This window comes from Aplidium turbinatum, chromosome 1 (genome assembly GCF_918807975.1).
Source record: "Aplidium turbinatum chromosome 1, kaAplTurb1.1, whole genome shotgun sequence".
NCBI classification, from domain to species: domain Eukaryota; kingdom Metazoa; phylum Chordata; class Ascidiacea; order Aplousobranchia; family Polyclinidae; genus Aplidium; species Aplidium turbinatum.
In genome coordinates this window covers 28539238-28558827 of record NC_137472.1, presented here as the reverse complement: position 1 = coordinate 28558827, position 19590 = coordinate 28539238, and the positions used below count along the sequence as shown (strand labels likewise).

The 19590-nt window shown below is 38.7% G+C and overlaps 1 protein-coding gene and 1 long non-coding RNA gene across 2 annotated transcripts; both read right to left on the bottom strand.

Moving 5' to 3' along the window:
* Positions 1-11932: 11932 nt before the first annotated feature.
* Positions 11933-15284, bottom strand: LOC145764454 (uncharacterized). Its single transcript, XM_082576070.1, has 6 exons — positions 15217-15284; positions 14552-14786; positions 13370-13468; positions 12495-12566; positions 12184-12317; positions 11933-12029 (listed from the first exon to the last, which is right to left on the bottom strand). The coding sequence occupies exons 1-6, from the start codon at positions 15282-15284 to the stop codon at positions 11933-11935; spliced, it is 705 nt and encodes a 234-aa protein (XP_082432196.1).
* A 2607-nt stretch (positions 15285-17891) lies between these two features.
* LOC145768718 (uncharacterized) lies at positions 17892-19176 on the bottom strand. The gene is made up of 3 exons (XR_014288970.1): positions 19016-19176; positions 18239-18427; positions 17892-18013 (listed from the first exon to the last, which is right to left on the bottom strand). It is a non-coding gene; the product is annotated as an uncharacterized LOC145768718 (long non-coding RNA).
* Positions 19177-19590: the final 414 nt, after the last annotated feature.

Genomic DNA, 19590 nt, shown 5'->3' with positions numbered 1-19590 from the left:
CACCATCGTCGATCGAAAGCGAACGAATTTTTAGCACAGGTGGCAATATTTTTACGCCTCAACGGAACAGACTTACTCCAGCAACTGGAGAAAAGTTGATAATATTGCATTTTAATTTACGTGCCTTTAATTTTGAATATTAAAAAGCGGAAATGTTCTTTGTAATTATTGTTTAATCGTTGTAAAATTCGTAGTCACTGAAAGTTGCTTACTGTTAATTTACTAAGCAGAGAGAAGTAACTTCCAAGTATTGGCCTATTAGTTACGCTTAATGCGTTCAACAAACAATCGTGTGATTGCGCAAACGTAATCAAACCAGCTACCCGGTAATCTTCACGTGTTTGCTAAGCAACAAGATTGGCTGCAACTCTGCGTTCGAAAACAATACTAATTTCTTCACAAGATGTTTTTCTTTTTTCGCCTATTGATGCACTTTGAATGCAAGGCTGGTGTGTTACTTTTTTAAAGGTTTTTGTATATTCAATACCGCTGCGCTCATTTTCTTTTACACTCTAGTCTTTTTATCTTCTTGTTTCAGGCACCTTCTTGAATTCTGCGAGAAAAATACTGCAAACCGCACAAGATAATATGTTGCACACTGCATTAAGCTACGTTTATTTTGCACTCTGTGAGCAATGGCGATTTTTCTCTTTTCACTGATTTCCGCAACAAATAAAACGCGTGTCTATCACCACTTTGTAGCGCGCAAGAAGCGAAGAACTACCGTAAAAAATCACGCTGTCTAGAGCAGGCGACAAAGTGAACGCTTTTAGACATTTCAAAGGCAGCAACTTGTAACAAAATCGCAACCACTTGTAGAGCGCCAACTAAAAGCAACTTTAATCATTTAACCAAAGAATCGGCATCGGCAAAAATTCTGTAATCGGCACATCCCTACTATTATTGCTTCAGCTCCGTATTTGTTCGCGTTAAACAAACAATTGTTACAATTCAAATTTAAAACATATTTTTGCTGCATTAGCTCTATTTTTGTCAAGAATTTTGCGGCGGTCATTTATGACCGACCAATGAGCCGGCTTCGGCAGACATTCAAGGTCATTCCGGAGGTCATGTCCGCCATGACTGCCGGATATTTCGAGGCCTGATAAGATTAAAACTATTAACTAAATTTGCCCCGAAAAAATTTCTCTTGTAAGATTTTCGCTTGTGAGAAACTTTTGGGCAGTTTCTCAACAAGTTCCAGCAATAGTCTGCCTAGGGATGGGCATTTCAGAATACCGAATCCAAAAGGATTCGGATCCTCAATTATCCGAATCTAAAATGGCAATAAAACCGGGTAATAAGATTCGGTTTTAAAGATATGCATAAGTCTTGCAACTTTGCAAGCTGTCAGCTTGAGACAGTGAACTGAAAAAAAGTGTGGTGTGCTCACTTTTTTCATTGCATTGACACCATCCGCACTTTCAAAAACATTTTGCATGCATTGTGCGCGCACAGCGCATGCATCCCTACGTCACTCGCTTGCATGAGCAATCAAAGAAACTAAGCGTGCAATTTTCTTCATGCTTTGTACACATGCACAATCGTGCAATGCTTTTTTCAATCCAAGTGCGCATGCGACTCTGTGATAGTTTAACTGGTGGCGTAACAACATTGAGCAGATACCCCTGCTAAAGGAGTTGGCTCTGAAATATCTCTGCATACCTGCCACATCAGCACAAGCCTCAAAATTTACGGCGGACATGTCCGCCGTCACAGCATGTGATGTCCGCGGGAAGTACCATCTAGATCGGTCATATTTGTCCCCCAAAAAATAACACAGGAACTAGCGATACAAATCGTCATTGCATAGCACGAACAATTGTTGCGAGAATATAATTTCCCACGCATTCTAGCGCGTATCTAGAAAATGATAATACTGTATTCCTTAGCTTTTATTAAAGCAGGAAAACTTTCGATTTTTACGTTGCTTCAATGATGTATGATATTGAATCAGCGTAACAAAAGTGAATTCTTCGCTAATAATCGATGGGAGTACTGGTACTTTTACACTAATCACGCGCAACTTAGTTGAAATTTTACGTCACAATGTCTGGCATTGATCTCCGAGTAATATTGATGGCAAGGTTGGTTACAAAATTAGATGATACCAGTAGGCTATTACAGCAAGATGCAGCAAAATTTGTTAAGTTTTGGTATTACTGTAAGAAAGAAAAGGCCCAGGGAAAATTTTGAAAGTGAGCATGAGGGCGATGAACCTACTTGCTCTTCGACAATTTCGCTCACATGACACGCAAAAATAAACCTAAAGAAAGAAGCCTAGTGAAACTTTGCACAGCAGAAAATGGTAGCGTTAGTGTGGGAGTTTCCCACTCGTGCCCAGAGCATTGTGACACAAGAAGCCACACTACCTCGTTCGGTGGAAGTTAAGCAGCCATGCTGCGTATTAAGCAGCTACAGGGCGCTTTGACTCTTCAAGCGCACGTCGTTGGTCTGATGAAAGCCTTTCAGAGTGACTTCGCTGAAGTTTTAAAAAGCCTTCCAAACCGCAGCTATGGTTCTCAAATGGCGAGGAATTATCGAAATAAAGTGATTAAGCATGACGATCGACGTTAAAACTCGTGTGTCTGCCGTGAGACATAATTTGTCCGCCGAGATAGCTGATCTGCTGCTCGAGATAGACGTTTATTCCGCCATCAAAAAAAACGAATTTCGAGGCCTGTCAGCAACTTCCGACTTCCGAGCAATGCTTTTCCAGTGCGGCCTGACGGCAACTAAGCTGCGCTCCCGTTTGACTGGCAGTCATTTGGGGGTCTGCTACTATTCGGTGAGTCCGATTCGGTGAGAGCCTTTTTCGGTGAGAGCCCTATTCGGTGATTTTTTTGAATTTTTTTTTAGCCTAATTAAAACCGTAGCCTAATTAAAACCCCTAACCCCAAACCCCCAAAAACCAAACCCCCCAAACCTACGAGAAACGGAAACTGCGATCAGTGATGTTTTATTTTTTTCTCTCGATCTTTTCAGTTTGTTTGTTTGCGAATACCGATAGCTAACCGATACTCCGATACCCTAACCTTGCGGAAACTTCGATCAGCAACCTTGGCTTTTTTAATTTTTTCTCTCGATCTTTTCAAGGTACGAACTGACGGTACGAATTGTTCATGGTTTGAATTAGGTTGCACCACCCCCCCCCCCAGACGTGCCGTCCAAGACGGTCCGCCCCCTAGCTATGCCACTGGGTCCCGGACGCGTTAATGGTGAAAAATAAAATGATTGATTGATTGAGTCACTTCGGGTCAAAATTTAGTTTTAAAAAAAGAACGCTTCCGAGTAGTATCGAACTCATTCTTTCTGGAACACCAGCCCAAGAACTATCTTACGCGCCACTGACCGTCTACAGGGTTGCCAGATTCTGCAGAGCAATATATACCAAATAGTAAAAAAAAATATACCAAATATATACCAAACTTAAAAAGTTATACCAAGTTTATACCAAAAAGATCTGAAAAACAAAAGTTTTCACAAAAATTACGTTTTGCTCACATCAACTAGCTGAATTATGTTTAATTTTTAACTTGGGCAAAGAACGTTTTAGTTTGGGCCAATTTTAATATATATGACTCGAAGATGAATTGATTACCACAGCGATTTCGCATTTTAATATTTAATCAAGTTTCAGAAAACAAAAAAACTAAACGTTGCTGGAGTATTGGTTCCTGTGATGCAGACGAGACTACGCTCATGTGGCTAATGCATAAAACCCACCATGCAATCATCAAGAACCCAACAAAACAGACTTTACTCCGAATAGCACCAAAATGACCGCGTGCCACACTAAATGTCCAGACGCCACAGTGTGCGCACCTATCTGGCAGGCAGCTAATTGTCTTCGCCCAGTGGCGTAGCCAGGAATTTTGAAAGGGGGGTTTTGACAGCTGGCGGGCGACCCAGCGACAGGGGGTATGGACCTCCCCCAGAAAATTTTGAAAAATTACTTTAAATTTGGTGCATTCTTAGATTATTTTTAACAAAAATGTGGGTATAAATATTCCTGTAAAATGGTGCTGTCCGGTGGCATAGCAAAAGTATAAGATCATGTTTTTTTCGGAATTTTTTGGTAATAAAGCTAAGTCTCTATGTTTTCTTGTTGCTAATTCCTGGCGGAGATATTTAAATGTTTTGTATAGGCAAAACTTGCTCTTTTAATGCAGTTTCGTTTACAATTCTAAAGGCAACTTTGTCTTAGAGACATAGAGATTGAAAGCATCATTCTCAATATTGTGGCATCATACGCGTGCCAAAGGGGAGTTGTAAGCCCCCCCCCCCCTTGTCTACGCCACTGTTTGCGCCTAATAGACTTGCTCCGAAAATTTAGGAAATTTTTCACTTTGTCAAAGTATCAACGTCAGGGTAATAAAAAGAATTAAGTAATTATGATTCAATAATTACATACGATATAACACAATAAGGGTATTAGTAAACATAAATAAAGTTTTAGTCACACATTAATTAACAACACTGTTCAACATTTTGAAACCAAAATTTACATTCCATCATAACAGCACAGTAAAAGTCATAAGTCAACAACACTTGCAATGTTGCTCACTGAGAAGAATTCTTTAATACCTTGAGACAACAATACGTTGTAAAACATTACAGTTAGGCAACTCCAGTCCAATGACACTCATGCTTTAGAAAACCTTTACGTAGGTCTTTATGGTCATTAGGCTAAATCTCAAATGGTACGGTACATCCATTTTAGTGTTTCAACTTAACTTTTTTAAAGAAGAAACAAGTTTTTATTGGTTAACACACTCCAAATTTGTACATTGAAAAAAATACTAGTCAATTGACACAATATTATAAAATATACCAAACTCATAAAATCACCTACCAAATGCTACAAAATATACCAAATATATACCAATATACCAAACGAAAATTTCGACTACCAAACATAAAAAAAATATACCAGATTTGTGAAATTTGGTATATAAATATACCAGATGGCAACCTTGCTGACCGAGTTAAATATGATTGTTAAATTTAGAACTTATATACGGTAGCGACTTTTTTCTTCTCATCTCGTCTTTTGCTTTGAAAGAGAAAAGGAAATTGAAACAATTTACGTACAACTTTTTCGACATCACATGATGTCCTCTTTAGAAATTAAGCTACATCTTAACAAAATATACTGTAATGGTTTAATGTTAAATTTATCAACAGGAAAAAAACAAAAACTGCCCGGTGCCTCTAACTAACTCAATAATATACAGAAGAATTCACTAGCCTAAAATTAGCTAATAATGAAAGCAGTTATGCTACTTTAACTTATTGAGACTTAATTATCAAAAAGTGGACAGCTAAAAAAACGTTAAAAGTTTGGGATGTTGTGGCAATAACATAAACTATATATGGCTCTAATTCAATTCATTACTACAGTACCAAAATACTGATGAAATCATTTTCTAAATACCTTGTGATTTTCTAAATTTCTATCTTGTGACTGGTGAACAAAAATAATCGGATTGATGTTGCCAGATGACACATAACAAATTTCCAAACAACAGCTCCGAAAATTTCCTAACCCCATTAAAATTTCGCCATTTTTCTCTATCGAAGGCCGGGACTTTGTAGTAAAGTCCCGAATCGAAGGCTTATCCAAAATAGTATAAATTTGGGAGAGAGACAATTCTTAAATACCATAGACAGATAATTGATAGCAACTTGATAGGGTTGAATAGCATAAATCAAAAACCATACTTAAAATAAAAAGATAACTACAGTACATAATCAATCAATCAATCAAGTTTATTTCAGCATAGCTCCACATTCATTTTCAATGTACACATCAAGAGATATAACAAATAGCTTTTTTTAAATGGAAACTACACCATGGAGGTACCGAAAAAACCATGCGGTTATCTAAGTCAAGGTGCCCCCACATGGGATGTTTTACTGGATGCAATATATATTTGGATTAATAGTACAGAAAAAAAAACAGAAAGAAAAACAACAACAATCAACAATCAACAAAAAAGGAAAAAAATAGTTATCAACAACAGCAGCCTAAAGCAACAATATAATCATAGAATGACACTTAAATGGGTCAGTAACTAGTAGCCTAAATCTGTTTATCAATGCCAACAATGTAAATAATGCCAAAAATCAGCTTTAGTAATTTGAAATGAGTTGTTTTTTATATTCCTTTTTGAAAGAAGAAAACGACAACCTTGTGATTTGCTTTGGGATATTATTCCACAAGGTTGCTCCAGCATATTTAATTTGTTTGTTTGTGGAAACACCCTAACCCTTTTAAAATGGTAGACACTTTAACGTAGGATAGTTTTCCTCACGAATCAGCTGATTCACAAATCGTGTTGCCAACATTTTTTCTGCAATTAAAGTTAATACAAAAAAGGGACATAAAAAAAAGTAGGTATCCAGCGGCAAAAAAAGAAAGAAGTGTCTTCTGAGTATTAACATGTACCAAATGGCTGACATTTTAACCGATGAAAAATTTCCTTGTGGACCAGGTGAACGCAGTCATTGTTACCCATGCACATTATGATTGTAGGTGCTAAAATGCGTAACAATCGAAAGCAAATTTTGAAGTGTAAACCATCAGGCTGAGCTTTTACGGCATTATTGCACAGTTAAAACAACGAGATATAACACATATGTGTTATATCTCGTTGGTTAAAATAACAAGGTGATAAACTATTTAATTTTGATCAACAACGCACGAGTACAAAATAATTGACACAGCGAAAAGAACACAATAAACATAGCCAGGTCAGAGGCTTTAAAGAATCGGCCTGCCACGCCACGCGAAAATCCTCGGAATTTACTAAATCTTCAAAAAAACAAAGTTGCAGCATTTGGTTGTGTACAGGGTCGCAGCCAGCACAAAATTTTGGGAGGGGGGAAAATGAGTATTAGCTATTGCACCTGTAAGTGAACCGACGGCGTAGCCTATCGCCGAAGGTGACACCCTTTTAGTTTGTGGGGGGCTTTTCCACAAAGTTTTGAAAAAATATCCCAAAATTGGGCATTCTGAGAGTACTTTCGGTACTCTCAGAATCAGAATACAGAGGGTAAAACGTTTATTTAAATTACATAAAACACATTTGTAAGAGTAAATATAGGCTAGTGGTTGGTGCAATGGTAGACTTCAGTTTGTGAATGAATACCTTTCGCACAAAATACAGCACAGTAGCCTACGTACGCTATCTAATGTTCACATTAGGTCTGAGGTGTAGGCTTCGGGTTCTCTTGGGACTGCTGTTATGTTTATTTGCATCATCACGAGACCTGACAGTCTATCAATATCTATAGGCCAATAGCTTAATAGTCGGTTGGTCAGTCGTATGTATAAAAATATTTCGGGGGAGCAATTGCCCCTGCTGACTACGCCCTTGGTTGTGTAGCCTATCTGAAATTTCACTGGATCTAACTCTCTCAGTGCTTAAAAGTAATGTGAGCATACAAGCTAGGTGATTCCCTGATTTAATCAATCTTGAATAGCTCAGTCTAGCCTTAAAAAGCAGAAGACTGGTGGTTGTCTACACTCCACAACGTGCAAACCCTAGATTGGGCAAACACATCAAAGCTATGAAAAACTACTGATGGTTTTGCGAGTCTGAGCATATTTTCATAATCAGTAGATCTTGTCTTTCTTTATTGTGCTTAGCTGCTTACGAGGGACACGCATAATGGTTATACGTGTTTATGCCAACATGCAGTGGCGGTCGACGGCCACACAACTAAATTTTCAACAACTGATTTGGTTGGTTAGAAGCAGTCGAAAAATTTTCAAAATCTTACCAGAAACATATTACCTAAGCTACTATTATTGCTATCTAATCCTAATGATTTTAACTCACGAGATTTGAGCAGAGTTAATAGCAGGACTGTATTGAAATTGCAGTAGATATATGGTAGATGGATATTTAATATGACGATTGATAATGGTAGATATTTACACAATCCACCTTCACTGACACATTGCATGCATGCACTGTTCATATAAGTATAAGTTTGGCTCCAGGTCCCCTGCGGTAACAAACACGTATATTAGCCCTAAAAAGGGGGGTTTCACGGTTGCCAGTCGCTCATTGTCGCCTGGGTTGAAAGAAAGAACAAGCAAGCCTGTTCTATACAGAGCATCTCCACTGCTATACACAGCTTAATTGAAAATTCCAAAAGGCTTACAGCGGAAAATGATGACAATGCAAATGATAAGCACTTAAAAGGTTTGCTTCCTCATTTCATCTAAGGAAGACACTGCACACGAAGACTTCATCATATCTGCTTTCTCCCCATGACGATGCGCGTATGCATTAGGTTTTGTTCGCTTAGGCCAGGGGTCGGCAACCTACGGCCCGCGGGCCGGATCCGGCCCGCAGCATTTTTGCAAATTGTAGTTGGCGGGCCAAAACGAACATCCCATTATTTTATGCTGCCATTTGGTTTTACATAACAGAATTAAGATTACTAAATGTTATGTAAAACTTTCGCAATTTTTACTTTTCCATATTTATCCGTAACGCTCACTTGTAATCACGTAGCCTGTGTACTTATGCCGCAACAATGCTTAGTTAGGGCATTGTCGCCATTTTGAATTTCCTTGATATTCTTTCTCTGCGAACTGCATTTTAGAGAGAGCGACGTTGCAGGCCTGACAGATAGTTTGATAGATTTGAAGTTTTAAGAATTAGTTTGTTTGAAGGTTGATAATTTAGAAATATGTGTAGCTTAGGAAGCAGGAATTGGCCTTTTTAGTGACAGCCGGTCCAGACTTTTAAATTACTTTATTTTTTAGAGTTATAATTTACTCCCAGTTCCATTTTTCCGTTTTTTTCAACAAGTGATTCTTGTCTTTGAAGAATTTGCTACTTGTTAGAATCCACCAAGCATAGGAAGTTATCACAAAGCGCCTTTGTACCCGCGACCTATCGATCACGGGTCGCTTTGTTATAGTAAACTAGGTTTGGGGCAAAATTTAGCTTAAGCTTGCAGAAGGTAGCATCAAGGTACTTGGCAGTTTCACCTTGAAGTCCGGTTATATTAGCCTATTTACTGCATGCTAGTTGCAGGCTACATGAGTTGCGTTAGTAAGTCAATTAACCGTATATTTAACGGCAAGTTGAGAACACAACTTACTGATGACCACTTGCAAGATGTTATGATTCTTGCCTCATCCAACCTATCACCTGACCTTCAGAAACTTTCTAGCAGGAAACAACATCAAATATCACATTAATGTTGTGCTGTCAATAAATAAAGTACTTGGTGTTTTTCGTTACCAATTGTTACTATTTTTCTTTATATTAATCTATATAAGCCTATAGTAGCTAAATATGGAGATACTCTGATAAGAACGCCAATTTTACCAATATTATGAAAAGTAAAGAAAACGGAAGTGCAAATGGAAAACTTGTACGGCCCGTTGACATCTGCGCAGTTTTGTTTTGGCCCGCGACTGAAGAAAGGTTGCCGACCCCTGGCTTAGGCAATGGATCACGTGCAAACGCAATGCCAGGTTTGCGCTTCCGCACAACTTTAAGAAATTTCTTCACATCCTTTCGGAATTGTTAATCTTGCAGGCTGCATCAGAATTGCAACGTGATGCAATCTTATCTCTCATCGTGGACAATTGACCAAGTGCATTTGTCACGTCTGCGTCTTCTTCCACATTATACACCACATTGAACATTTCATTGACAACAGTCCGCATTTCCTTTATGGTGTTCAGTCTTGCGTTGCTTAAAATATTGCTTGGGCCGGATACGTCTTGAAGAATCTGTTCCATGTGAGTGTCAGACGCAAAACAACTTGAGTCACACACTTCAGCAGAGTCTGGTGGGCGCTCACGCCCAGGCCTAACTGCTAAGCTGTCAACTACGCACGGGTCGAGAACAATGAAAGGGGAATTTGCGTACCAAGTAGGAAAAGTCTCCCAAGACACATGGGCAACGTGTTGAATAACCGCAAACATGTGCTTGCACGGAAGAAGATGCTTCTGGAAATAATCGCAGAAACAGTTGGGGGTGGTACTTTCTCCACCAAACGTTACGCGATAGATTAATTCCGACGAAGCACTTCTTACAAGAAATGCATCTCCAACTTGAGAAATGGAGGTGTATGGAATTTCATCCGATGAAGCAATTCTTCTCAGAAAGTTACCGATCACCTCTTTTGGTCTATTGTACAAATACTCTGGAATGGAGGAGCTGTACTGACGATAGAATTCCGAAGAAAAGATTTTGTTGTTCGTACCTGCAAAGCAAGCAAACAGTGCTCAAAAGCAACATCTTATAGGTCGGACTACAAAAGTAGCCCCGCAAAAGTACGGTCAGCCTTAATAATGTCATTATGGTTATTGTTTAGGACGGTATGTGCAGTTGTGCACGTTCATTCGAAAATGACATGACAGTTTAGGCATTCTTGGAATTTAATATCTAGCATTCTAACCCTTCAAGGCTTACAATAAATGGTAGTACCGTACTGTAATTGCAGTTGTACCACAATAACACAGCATGGTAATTCTCACTCACCGACGCTTGTTGTCAGGAAGGAATTCTTTACGAATTATCGCTACAAGAGCTGACAAAGATTTATCCCTCCGTGTTCGAATGTATGACTCCTTCAGTGTTCTGTTTTGGCGTTCCACTCCATTGTTTGTGTGGAAGGTTACGCTCCACTTGTTGGCTCGATAAAACCACACCCAACGCTGCAAATATTTTTAGCTCAGTACATTGCAATTGTATCCAGCAGTGAACGTTGCAAAATTAATGCTGTGAATGCTTGCATTGAGTTACTCATTCAACGAACTTGTCTTTCTGGAAGCCAAGCATTTTCAATGTATCTTTGAAGCTTGGGGTTATTCATCCAGCACTTGCTGGTTTTGAAATCATTTCGTGCATCTGTGAAGGACTGCTCAGAAGCGGCTTTAGCCAATTCGCGCAAATGACCCATTACAGCTGGTTTGTTGTCACCAACACCACTGTCGCTTCTTCTAGTCCATCTTTCCCAAGCTTACTCTCTATGGAAATCGCACAGAAGCACTAAACAATCTGCAAATAAAATACGAGAAAAAATTTAACTGCTTTTCGATTTGGTGAAAAAGTCCGTTTCGTGACCCACCCTACTACTTATGCTCCTCTTGATGAAAGATAGTCTGGTGACCCATGCAATAAAGTATCGATGTACGCTATATCTTTAATTTCACTTTTTTTAACTAACTGACATGTGGTTGTGTGAGTCTCTACTTTTCATTTCTTGCTTTATTGTCAACTCTACCATGCTGACATCCCCAGTAGTGAGTGCATGCAATGACAAAAGGAACTCCTGATGTTTCGTCCCACTGCAGTCTGCTCTTTAAACCACCTAATACATGAACAATGGACATATATGCAGAGATTATGATACAGCACACTTATCTCATATAAGCAATACATTTGTGCCACTTGAAGCCGAAGCCAAAAGCTTACTGCATCACATTACCAGCTTTGTTTTTCTTTCCCTTTATAAATTTTGTTGTTGTTTCTTTTTCAAATTCTTCAACACTTTTAGTCGCACATTCCCATGAAGAAAACCACTGCAAACAATGTATTGATAGTATATAGAACAGGAGTCTACAAACACTTTTGGTACAATCCTAAAAACTAGTTGTATATCCTCCTTGGATAGCAATGCAATAACAACAAAGTATAGCAAACACCTTTACAGGTACAATAGTTTTATTCGTTGCTAGTTTAAATTGTTTTGCAACCCAAAGCTGAAAGTTGCGTGACCAAAGTTTAGGTTGCAACCCACTATTTGCAGACCTTTTATTTACAAGTCTGAAAAGGCAATCCGGTGTTTGCTGCGTTGTAGGATACATGAGTGGCAATCACTTCATTGGATGATCACAATATCTGGAACAATACAAGTTGGACCTTTTCGACGATAACAAATTTACTCACCTTTACATCAAAATTTTGAGTGATGTCTTCACCATCTTCTTCTTCATTGTGTTGGAAGGTTTCACCAACACTGTTCTCTTTTTGTCATGCATCTTGTAACTATGAATACAATTTCAATTGTCTTTGAAACTTTTAGAGTTACACTTGTCATTGCAAAGGTTAACCATAAGTGTAAGTAACACATTTATAGTAGGCTAGAGAAAAAAGAATTGTTGAGCTGGTACGTATTGTAAGTACGCTACTACTGTAAGACCTTGTCAACTGCAGGGAACTTGACTCAATACTCATCTTCTTAGTCATCTGAAAAGAATTGGTGTCAGCACAACGTGCACGAAGAACAGGTTGTATCTTCAATTTCGCATCTTCTGAAAGAACCTCACTTGACACCTGCCAAATAAAGAGAAAGCTGCAGCACAACATTTCACCAAACTGTATGAAACTTGCATTCATTTTCATTCACGCAGAGCAATCCGTAGTGAAACCTCACCGTTATGTCTTGTATGGATGTTTTTTCAACAAAACAATAATTCACATTCCCCGACAAATACAAACAATGAAACTTACTTGAAAGTCAGGAAACTTAACCACTTTTGATAGGTGAATTGTTGTATACTTGCTAATTTTTCCAGTGCATTCCTGAAATGCAGACAGGAATAAGAAAGTTAATACTGTACAATTTGGCCTACTTTAGATTGATGTTTCACAATAATGACAACATAGGGGAAGATGGGAACACTTTGAAGACATTTTCTAAATTTAACTGCTACATACAAGAATTAAAGGAAGTGTAAATAAACTTTTATTAAACTTATATTGTATTCCAAAGTTATTGCATAAAAAAGGTAGAAAATAGAAGCGCCGCCTTTGCACAATTTTGGTTTGGTTGGCTGGTTTTTGATTGCTTATCCTCAGACTGACAAAGCCTTTGATAGGTTATTTCTAGTAGTTTTTCATTCTTGCAGAGGCTTCTGACGCAGGGGCAGTTACCAACATAGGCAGAGTGAACTTTTTGGATTGTTGTTGCTGGAAAATTAGTCGTGCCGCTGAATGGATAGCAGTCCTGAAATGTGTTGCTCAAGAAAACCAAACCAGCGCTGCTTGATCTTGAGTTGGGCGTGTTACCACTAAGCTAACAGGGCGGACGTTATTCAAACAAACAAACATTCTGTTGAAAGCAACGCCATCTAAAGTGTCCCCACTTTTCTGTACTACCAAAACTTCTTGGTGCAAAGAAGTAGAAGGCTTAGCAATCTCAAAACTAGTCAGACAGTGTAAAAACAGTATGATGACAATATCAAAATGTTTCTCATGTTAATACAAGGCTGTATAAAGTAAAACATGTTCTTTCTTAATAAAGCATGAACAGTGAAGATTTTATATACAATTAGGTGCTCATGTGTACTTAAATTCAAAAGAAAACAACAGACTTGGCTACTTACAGACCCAACTTTCGCTGATGAGACAAAGTCAGCTCTTTGAATAATGACATTATGGTGTTTTTGTGGAATCCCAGAAAATGTTTCGACATTTTGCCAAAGCTAATACAAATAAATCATTTTCATGCAAGTCAGTTTAGTGTTAGCCTATACAGTTAAAAATCAACTTCCATTTGCTAGGCCATCTTCAGTGGGTGCAACCTAGTTCGTACCCTGAAAAGATCGAGAAAAAAAATTAAAAAAAGCCGAGGTCGATGATCGCAGTTTAATAGCACAAAGCACGAAGTCGCTGATCGGAGTTTCCGCAAACAACCTCGAGAGTTAGGGTTAACGGAAACCGCGGAAAAATATTTGCAGAAACTGGGATCAGCGAGGGTTAGAGAGCATAGATTACTCGATGGTTAGAGTTAGGGTAAGCAGAAACTGCGGGAAAATGTTTGCGGAAACTGCGATCAGCGAGGGTTAGAGCATAGATTACTCGATGGTTAGAGTTAGGGTAAAGGTTAGCGGAAACTGCGGTTAGCGGAAAAATGTTTGCGGAAACTGCGATCAGCGAGGGTTAGGGTTAGAGCATAGATTACTGAGTAATCATTACTTTATGGTTAGAGTTAGGGTAAAGGTTAGCGGAAACTGCGGAAAAATGTTTACAGAAACTGCGATCAGCGAGGGTTAGAGCATAGATTACTCTATGGTAAGGGTTAGCGGAAACTACGGAAAAATGTTTGCAAAAACTGCGATCAGCGAGGGTTAGAGCATAGATTAGTCTATGGTTAGGGTTAGCGGAAACATGTTCGCGGAAACTGCGATCAGCGACTTCGGCTTTGTGCTATCTTTCTCTTGATTTTTTCAGGGGGAAAAATTTAAAAGGTTTGTGGAAACTGCGATCAGCGACTTCCGCTTTTTTAAATTTTTTCTCTTGATCTTTTCAGGGTACGAACTAGGTTGCATCCATCTTCAGCTAAGTTGACAGCAAACAACACACAATCAACCAAGATAATGTATCTCCTCTTGACTTTTCCCATTGTTCACTGAAACAGTGAGTCAGTAATCACGTAAGCAATTCCAGTAATAGAGTTAGCACACACTCAAGGGCAGGAACATCTGCTGAAAAAGGCTGGAGTCTAGGTACCGGTATCATAGAAAGTTGTTCTTACAAAACTGAAGTGGAGCAAAAAGCCTACTTACGAAGTTCATTAAAATGTTTGTGCATAAATTTCCCTCCACTTTTCCGTCCAAACTCTTTGATAGCTTCAAGAGTATCCGCTTCACTTGTAAACCACTGCACAAAATAACATTGCAATGCAGACGTTGCAAAATGCAACACATAAAATGATGTACGGTAACAACCGACTTTTGCAGAATCACAAACGGACCCTGGGAGGCAAAGCCCAATGCCCCCATGCGTTCGCCACTGGCTACACTTGATCAAAGGAAATAGTGAGTCATTTGTACAACAGCTTAATTGAAGCAAAATACGAGACTAAAAGTCAAACACTGTAATTTACAATGAAATACCTTTTTAACTCTTACAACAATAGAGCGTACAACAGAATGGTGCGGTATGCTTCCACGCAAAGCAATTAAACAAAAACAACAGATCTACTGTACTGCGCGATGACAAACTACCGTATGCCACCGTGCCACTAGGTCCGAGTGAATGAAAGAAAAGTAAGCAAACCTCTAGTCAAAGCACTAGACAAAACGCAAGGTGGTACAAAGGCTACCCCTAAACCTACAAAGGCTACCCCAGGACACAAGTAAATCTACAAATTAAGTTAACTTACAACACTCAACAGCAAGCCCACTTACTTGTTCAAGCAAATTAAGTTAACAATAGCAAGCCCACTTACTTGTTCAAGCAAATTAAGTTAACAATAGCAAGCCCACTTACTTTTTCAAGAATTCTTGCTTGAGCCATTGTGCTTGCCAATTGCCATGTCTTAGATTCACAGAATACACAGATAGATACAGTTGACTAGTTGTCTGACGTTTTTAGCGGGAAGTCAATACCAACGCATTTTCGGCGCCAACAATCATAATGGCGTGAGTCACATGACTGAAATCAGCTGATTCGTGAGGAAAACTGTCCTACGTTAAAGTGTCTACCTTTTAAAATGTTTGCGGAAACTTTGATCAACCCTTACTCTTTTAAAATGTTTGCGGAAACTGCGATCAGTGACTTCGGCAATTTTATGCATTATTTAATGCATTTTTTCCCAGAATTGGAATTTATTTGCTGAATATATATAGACTATTTCTTAGCATTTCTGGCTGAATACTTGTGAATGTCTTTAGATTTTGTGAACATGTTTTCAAAATGATTTGGTAATACATTATGGTGGATTTTAAACATAAATTTTCCTAGTTCTAGTCGATGAATATCCTCTATCTTGAGTATATCAAACTCTTTATATTTGGGGGAAAGTTTTGTATAGTAGTCACAGTTGGCTATACATCTCAGTGCATTGTTTTGCAAGGTCGAAAGTTTATTGTAAACTTTCTGCCCTCGTCAGGAAAATAACTTAATTCATTTAAACAAAACAACAGATATTCTTAAAATGTTAATAATAAATGACTGAAATTAATTACAATCTGCACTGAGTTACTCAGTTGTACGTAACCCAGTGCAGATTGAGTAACAGATAGCCTATATGCTACTGTAGCGATCCATTATTTCGTCATACAAGTTTTCCTTTCTTTTACTGTTTCGTCATATAAGTTTTCATTTCTTTTACTTTAACCTAAATTTATTTCCTAATGTTTCTGAAATAAACCTTTCCCGCAGCCAACCAATGAAGCGTGACGTTGAAAACAAACCATTTCAAGAACTAGAATCGTAGTAGGCCTAGTGAAGCAAAGTTTTTGAACGTTTTGATCATACAATCGCTCATTTTAGACGTAACGTAGGCTACATTTTGAACTAAAAGTATTTTTTGACTGAGTATTACAATTAAGTTATTTATTATCAGAAAAACTTTGAATTTACTTAGCCTATGGGCGTAACTACCGCCGGCACAGCACTAGGCCTATAGCCTACTGCACGCATTGCACCGGACCACTGAACGAAAGGACTGTTCCCGACAGCAACTTTCCAAAAGGTACCATTAAAAAATCCCCTTTGAAGTTTGTTTGGCAATTGCAGAAGAAAAAAGAGCAATAGCAGTGGTGGGAATCAAACCCACGTCAATGAAATCACTAGCCTATCACCGCCCTAACCCTCTGCGCCAAGTCAGCCGATGAAAAACGGATGACTAAATTCAACTATGATTTGCGTTTTTTTTGTTTCGCAAAGGGGATTTTTTAATGGTACTTTTTGGAAAGTTGCGGCCCGACAATGGTTCACCAAATCAAACGTCATATAAAAACCGTTATGGTCTACCCAGTAAACACTGATTGTTGGGGCAACATTGGCAAAAAGTTGGCCGCAACATTGGCAAGATGCAGACGCCAACGTTGGCAAGATGTTTTATGCACCATTTGGATGCATCTGGCCAGCGTTGGCGTCTGCATCTTGCCGCCGTTGGCTTCTGCATCTTGCCAACATTGGATTATGCATCTTGCCAACGCTGGCTTCTGCATCTTGCCAACGTTGGCTTCTGCATCTTGCCAACATTGGCAAAATGTTTTATGCACCATTTGGATGCATCTGGCCAGCGTTGGCGTCTGCATCTTGCCAACGCTGGCTTCTGCATTTAGCCAACGTCGACTTCTGCATCTAGCCAACGTTGGCTTCTGTATCTTGCCAACGTTGGCAAAATGTTTTATGCACCATTTTGCTTCATCTTGCCAACGTTGGCATCTGTGTCTGGCCAACGTTGGCAAGATGGCTTGTACACCATTTTGCTTCATCTGGCGCCTAAATTCTGGTTGACTTTTATGCATCATGATGCTACTTCTGACCTATTGACTATTGTGATGCCCGCGCTTTGACCAAGGTCGGACATGCGAAGCAAGCTGGTGCATAAAACATCTGAACAGCATTGGCATCTACATTTGCCAAACGTCTCTGTACCTAAACCTCGCTCATCACCAAAAGTTTATTGTTGAACCTAGCTAATCCTTGGGCGAAAGAACAGCAGCAACACGGATTTATAAGCAACACTACCCTTTGTGACAAAGCAAAGTAACAGCCGAGCTTCGTATATTTTCACATTTATTAGAAACAAGCCACATCAAATCGTATTGATAGATGGAGATTCATTGCACATCAGCAGCTTTTTCTTGTGTATCTTTATCATTCTGAATTCCTGCAAATGAAACAAAAATATTTAATTCAAGAGGGCTGTTTGGCAACAGTGTAGGATTTTGATCAGTTGTCGTCCAGGATAATACGAAGTTAATTGACAATCTGCAATATCAATGTAATATCCCTCTCTCCAACGTGCGTGACAAAAAACTTATCATTCGATTCTGCGCCACGCAGAGCAATAATCAAGTTCCAATACATTCTAATTGCGTGTACAGTAGTTATTCAACAACTAAAGCAACACATTCGCTGTTGTCTTTCAAACATATAACAAGCTCACCAAAAGTTAGTTTTTGCCCTTTTCGGCCACCAATTGCCTGTCTTTCCAATTTCGAAATCACTCTGAAACTCTCCATCAATTTGCTGCACGGCAGCAGCTTTGTCGTGCGCCATCACCATGTCTAATCATGAAAGTAAAAAAAGAAGTGTTAAATCAGTATATAAATGCCGACATAGCCTACTAACCACCATGTTCGTTGTTCACATCAATGCGAGTACACCACTAAAACATTTTCATACATTACTCAATACTCTTCACAATTACATCATACATTAATCAAAAGAGCAAAATGGCATAGTTATGACATAATCATTTAGTCGTAGTAGAAACATTTATCCGTACTCACCAAGAACAACTTTTTTCAGATTCTTTTTTAAACAATCAAACGAGTGCTTAGACTTCACGATGTTTTTTTCTTTTCTTTCTTTGTTCTCGACATGACTTGAACTGTGTTGTGTTAGATAATAATAGTTGACATAAGTTCACTGATACAATCGCTTGCATTTTTGCCAACAACTTGACTTAAATTTGCGACCTGCAAAATGTAAATCGAATGTAATGACAGGGGTTTCATCCATCATATTAAAAAGCTTCAGCACTTGTTACAGACATTTTCGACTGTTACAAATGACAACCAACGTTTAAAGTTTATTTTGGGATTCCAGTCGTCTGTTGTGTTGCGTATGTAGGTCGCAGTGTAGGCTACTGTAGTCTATATGTTGTCGCAATGGGCGCAAAATAAAACATATTATTATTATTCAGCTGACTGCAATGAAAGCTACATTTGCAAATACTCTACAACCATCACAAACCTATCCACACGACATAAAAATACGAACACATTCAAGCAGTCAGGCAAACACCGCCGGAGCAGCAAAATCAAAGATTGAGTAAAACCCTACACATGTTGTGGGGCATCACAAGCTCTGCTACTTTGCTGATATGTTCTTAGCACTCATCTAAGAGCACTGGCACTAAATTTGTCACGAGAATATTTCATATGAAAGTTTTCCATTGGTCATTGAGTTTTATAACTTTCTTTAAATTGAGTAAACGTAGCCTAGTGACAAAAACGACTTTACACAATTATTTCAGGTTCAATGAATAAAAGACATTCACTTACCAGGTTTTCATAAACATTGTAGTAAGTCATTCCTATAGTTTCATTTTGATTATTTCTAAAACTCCTTTCGGCCGTAATATCTCAATTGAATTCGATTTTTTTATATTTTCGATGCAAGAAGCGAAAATTCATCTTAGCGCTGTTCACATAAACATTGTGCTTTCGGCTCTCCACGTAATTGTGTATTGCGCACAACCGCCATGCTTGAACAGTCGAAGTGAATCGAGTGACGTCATAATCCCTTTAGCAAAGGATTAAGTCATGGCCTTTGTCTTCCTTCATCAAAACAAACCAAGTTCTTCTGCTAAATTGCATCTCCTCACGTTGATATAACACATCGCCGCATTCTAAAGCTTTGTTGCCTATTTCACTTCAACGCGTCATATTGCCCAGTCAAAGTTTAAGTAGTGACGTCATAATGGAGTTTTCACAACAATTATTGTGCCTGCAGTATTGTTCTATGCAACGCGGGAGAAGAAAAAGCGATTTGCCGGATCGTTGAAAGTAAAAGTAGCAATCGTTTTGTGAAATCTCGCTTCAAGAAATTGAGGAGAGATTTCGACGCAACATGACTG

Excerpts from the sequence above, each read along its gene's own strand:
- LOC145764454 (XM_082576070.1), bottom strand. The coding sequence starts at position 15,284 with ATGGCTCAAGCAAGAATTCTTGAAAAAGTAAGTGGGCTTGCTATTGTT. Across the intron at positions 14,787-15,216 it reads AACTTAATTTGCTTGAACAA|TGTAGCCAGTGGCGAACGCA; the intron begins GTAAGTGGGCTT and ends CCTTTGATCAAG. Across the intron at positions 13,469-14,551 it reads CAAACATTTTAATGAACTTC|CTTTGGCAAAATGTCGAAAC; the intron begins GTAAGTAGGCTT and ends TATTTGTATTAG.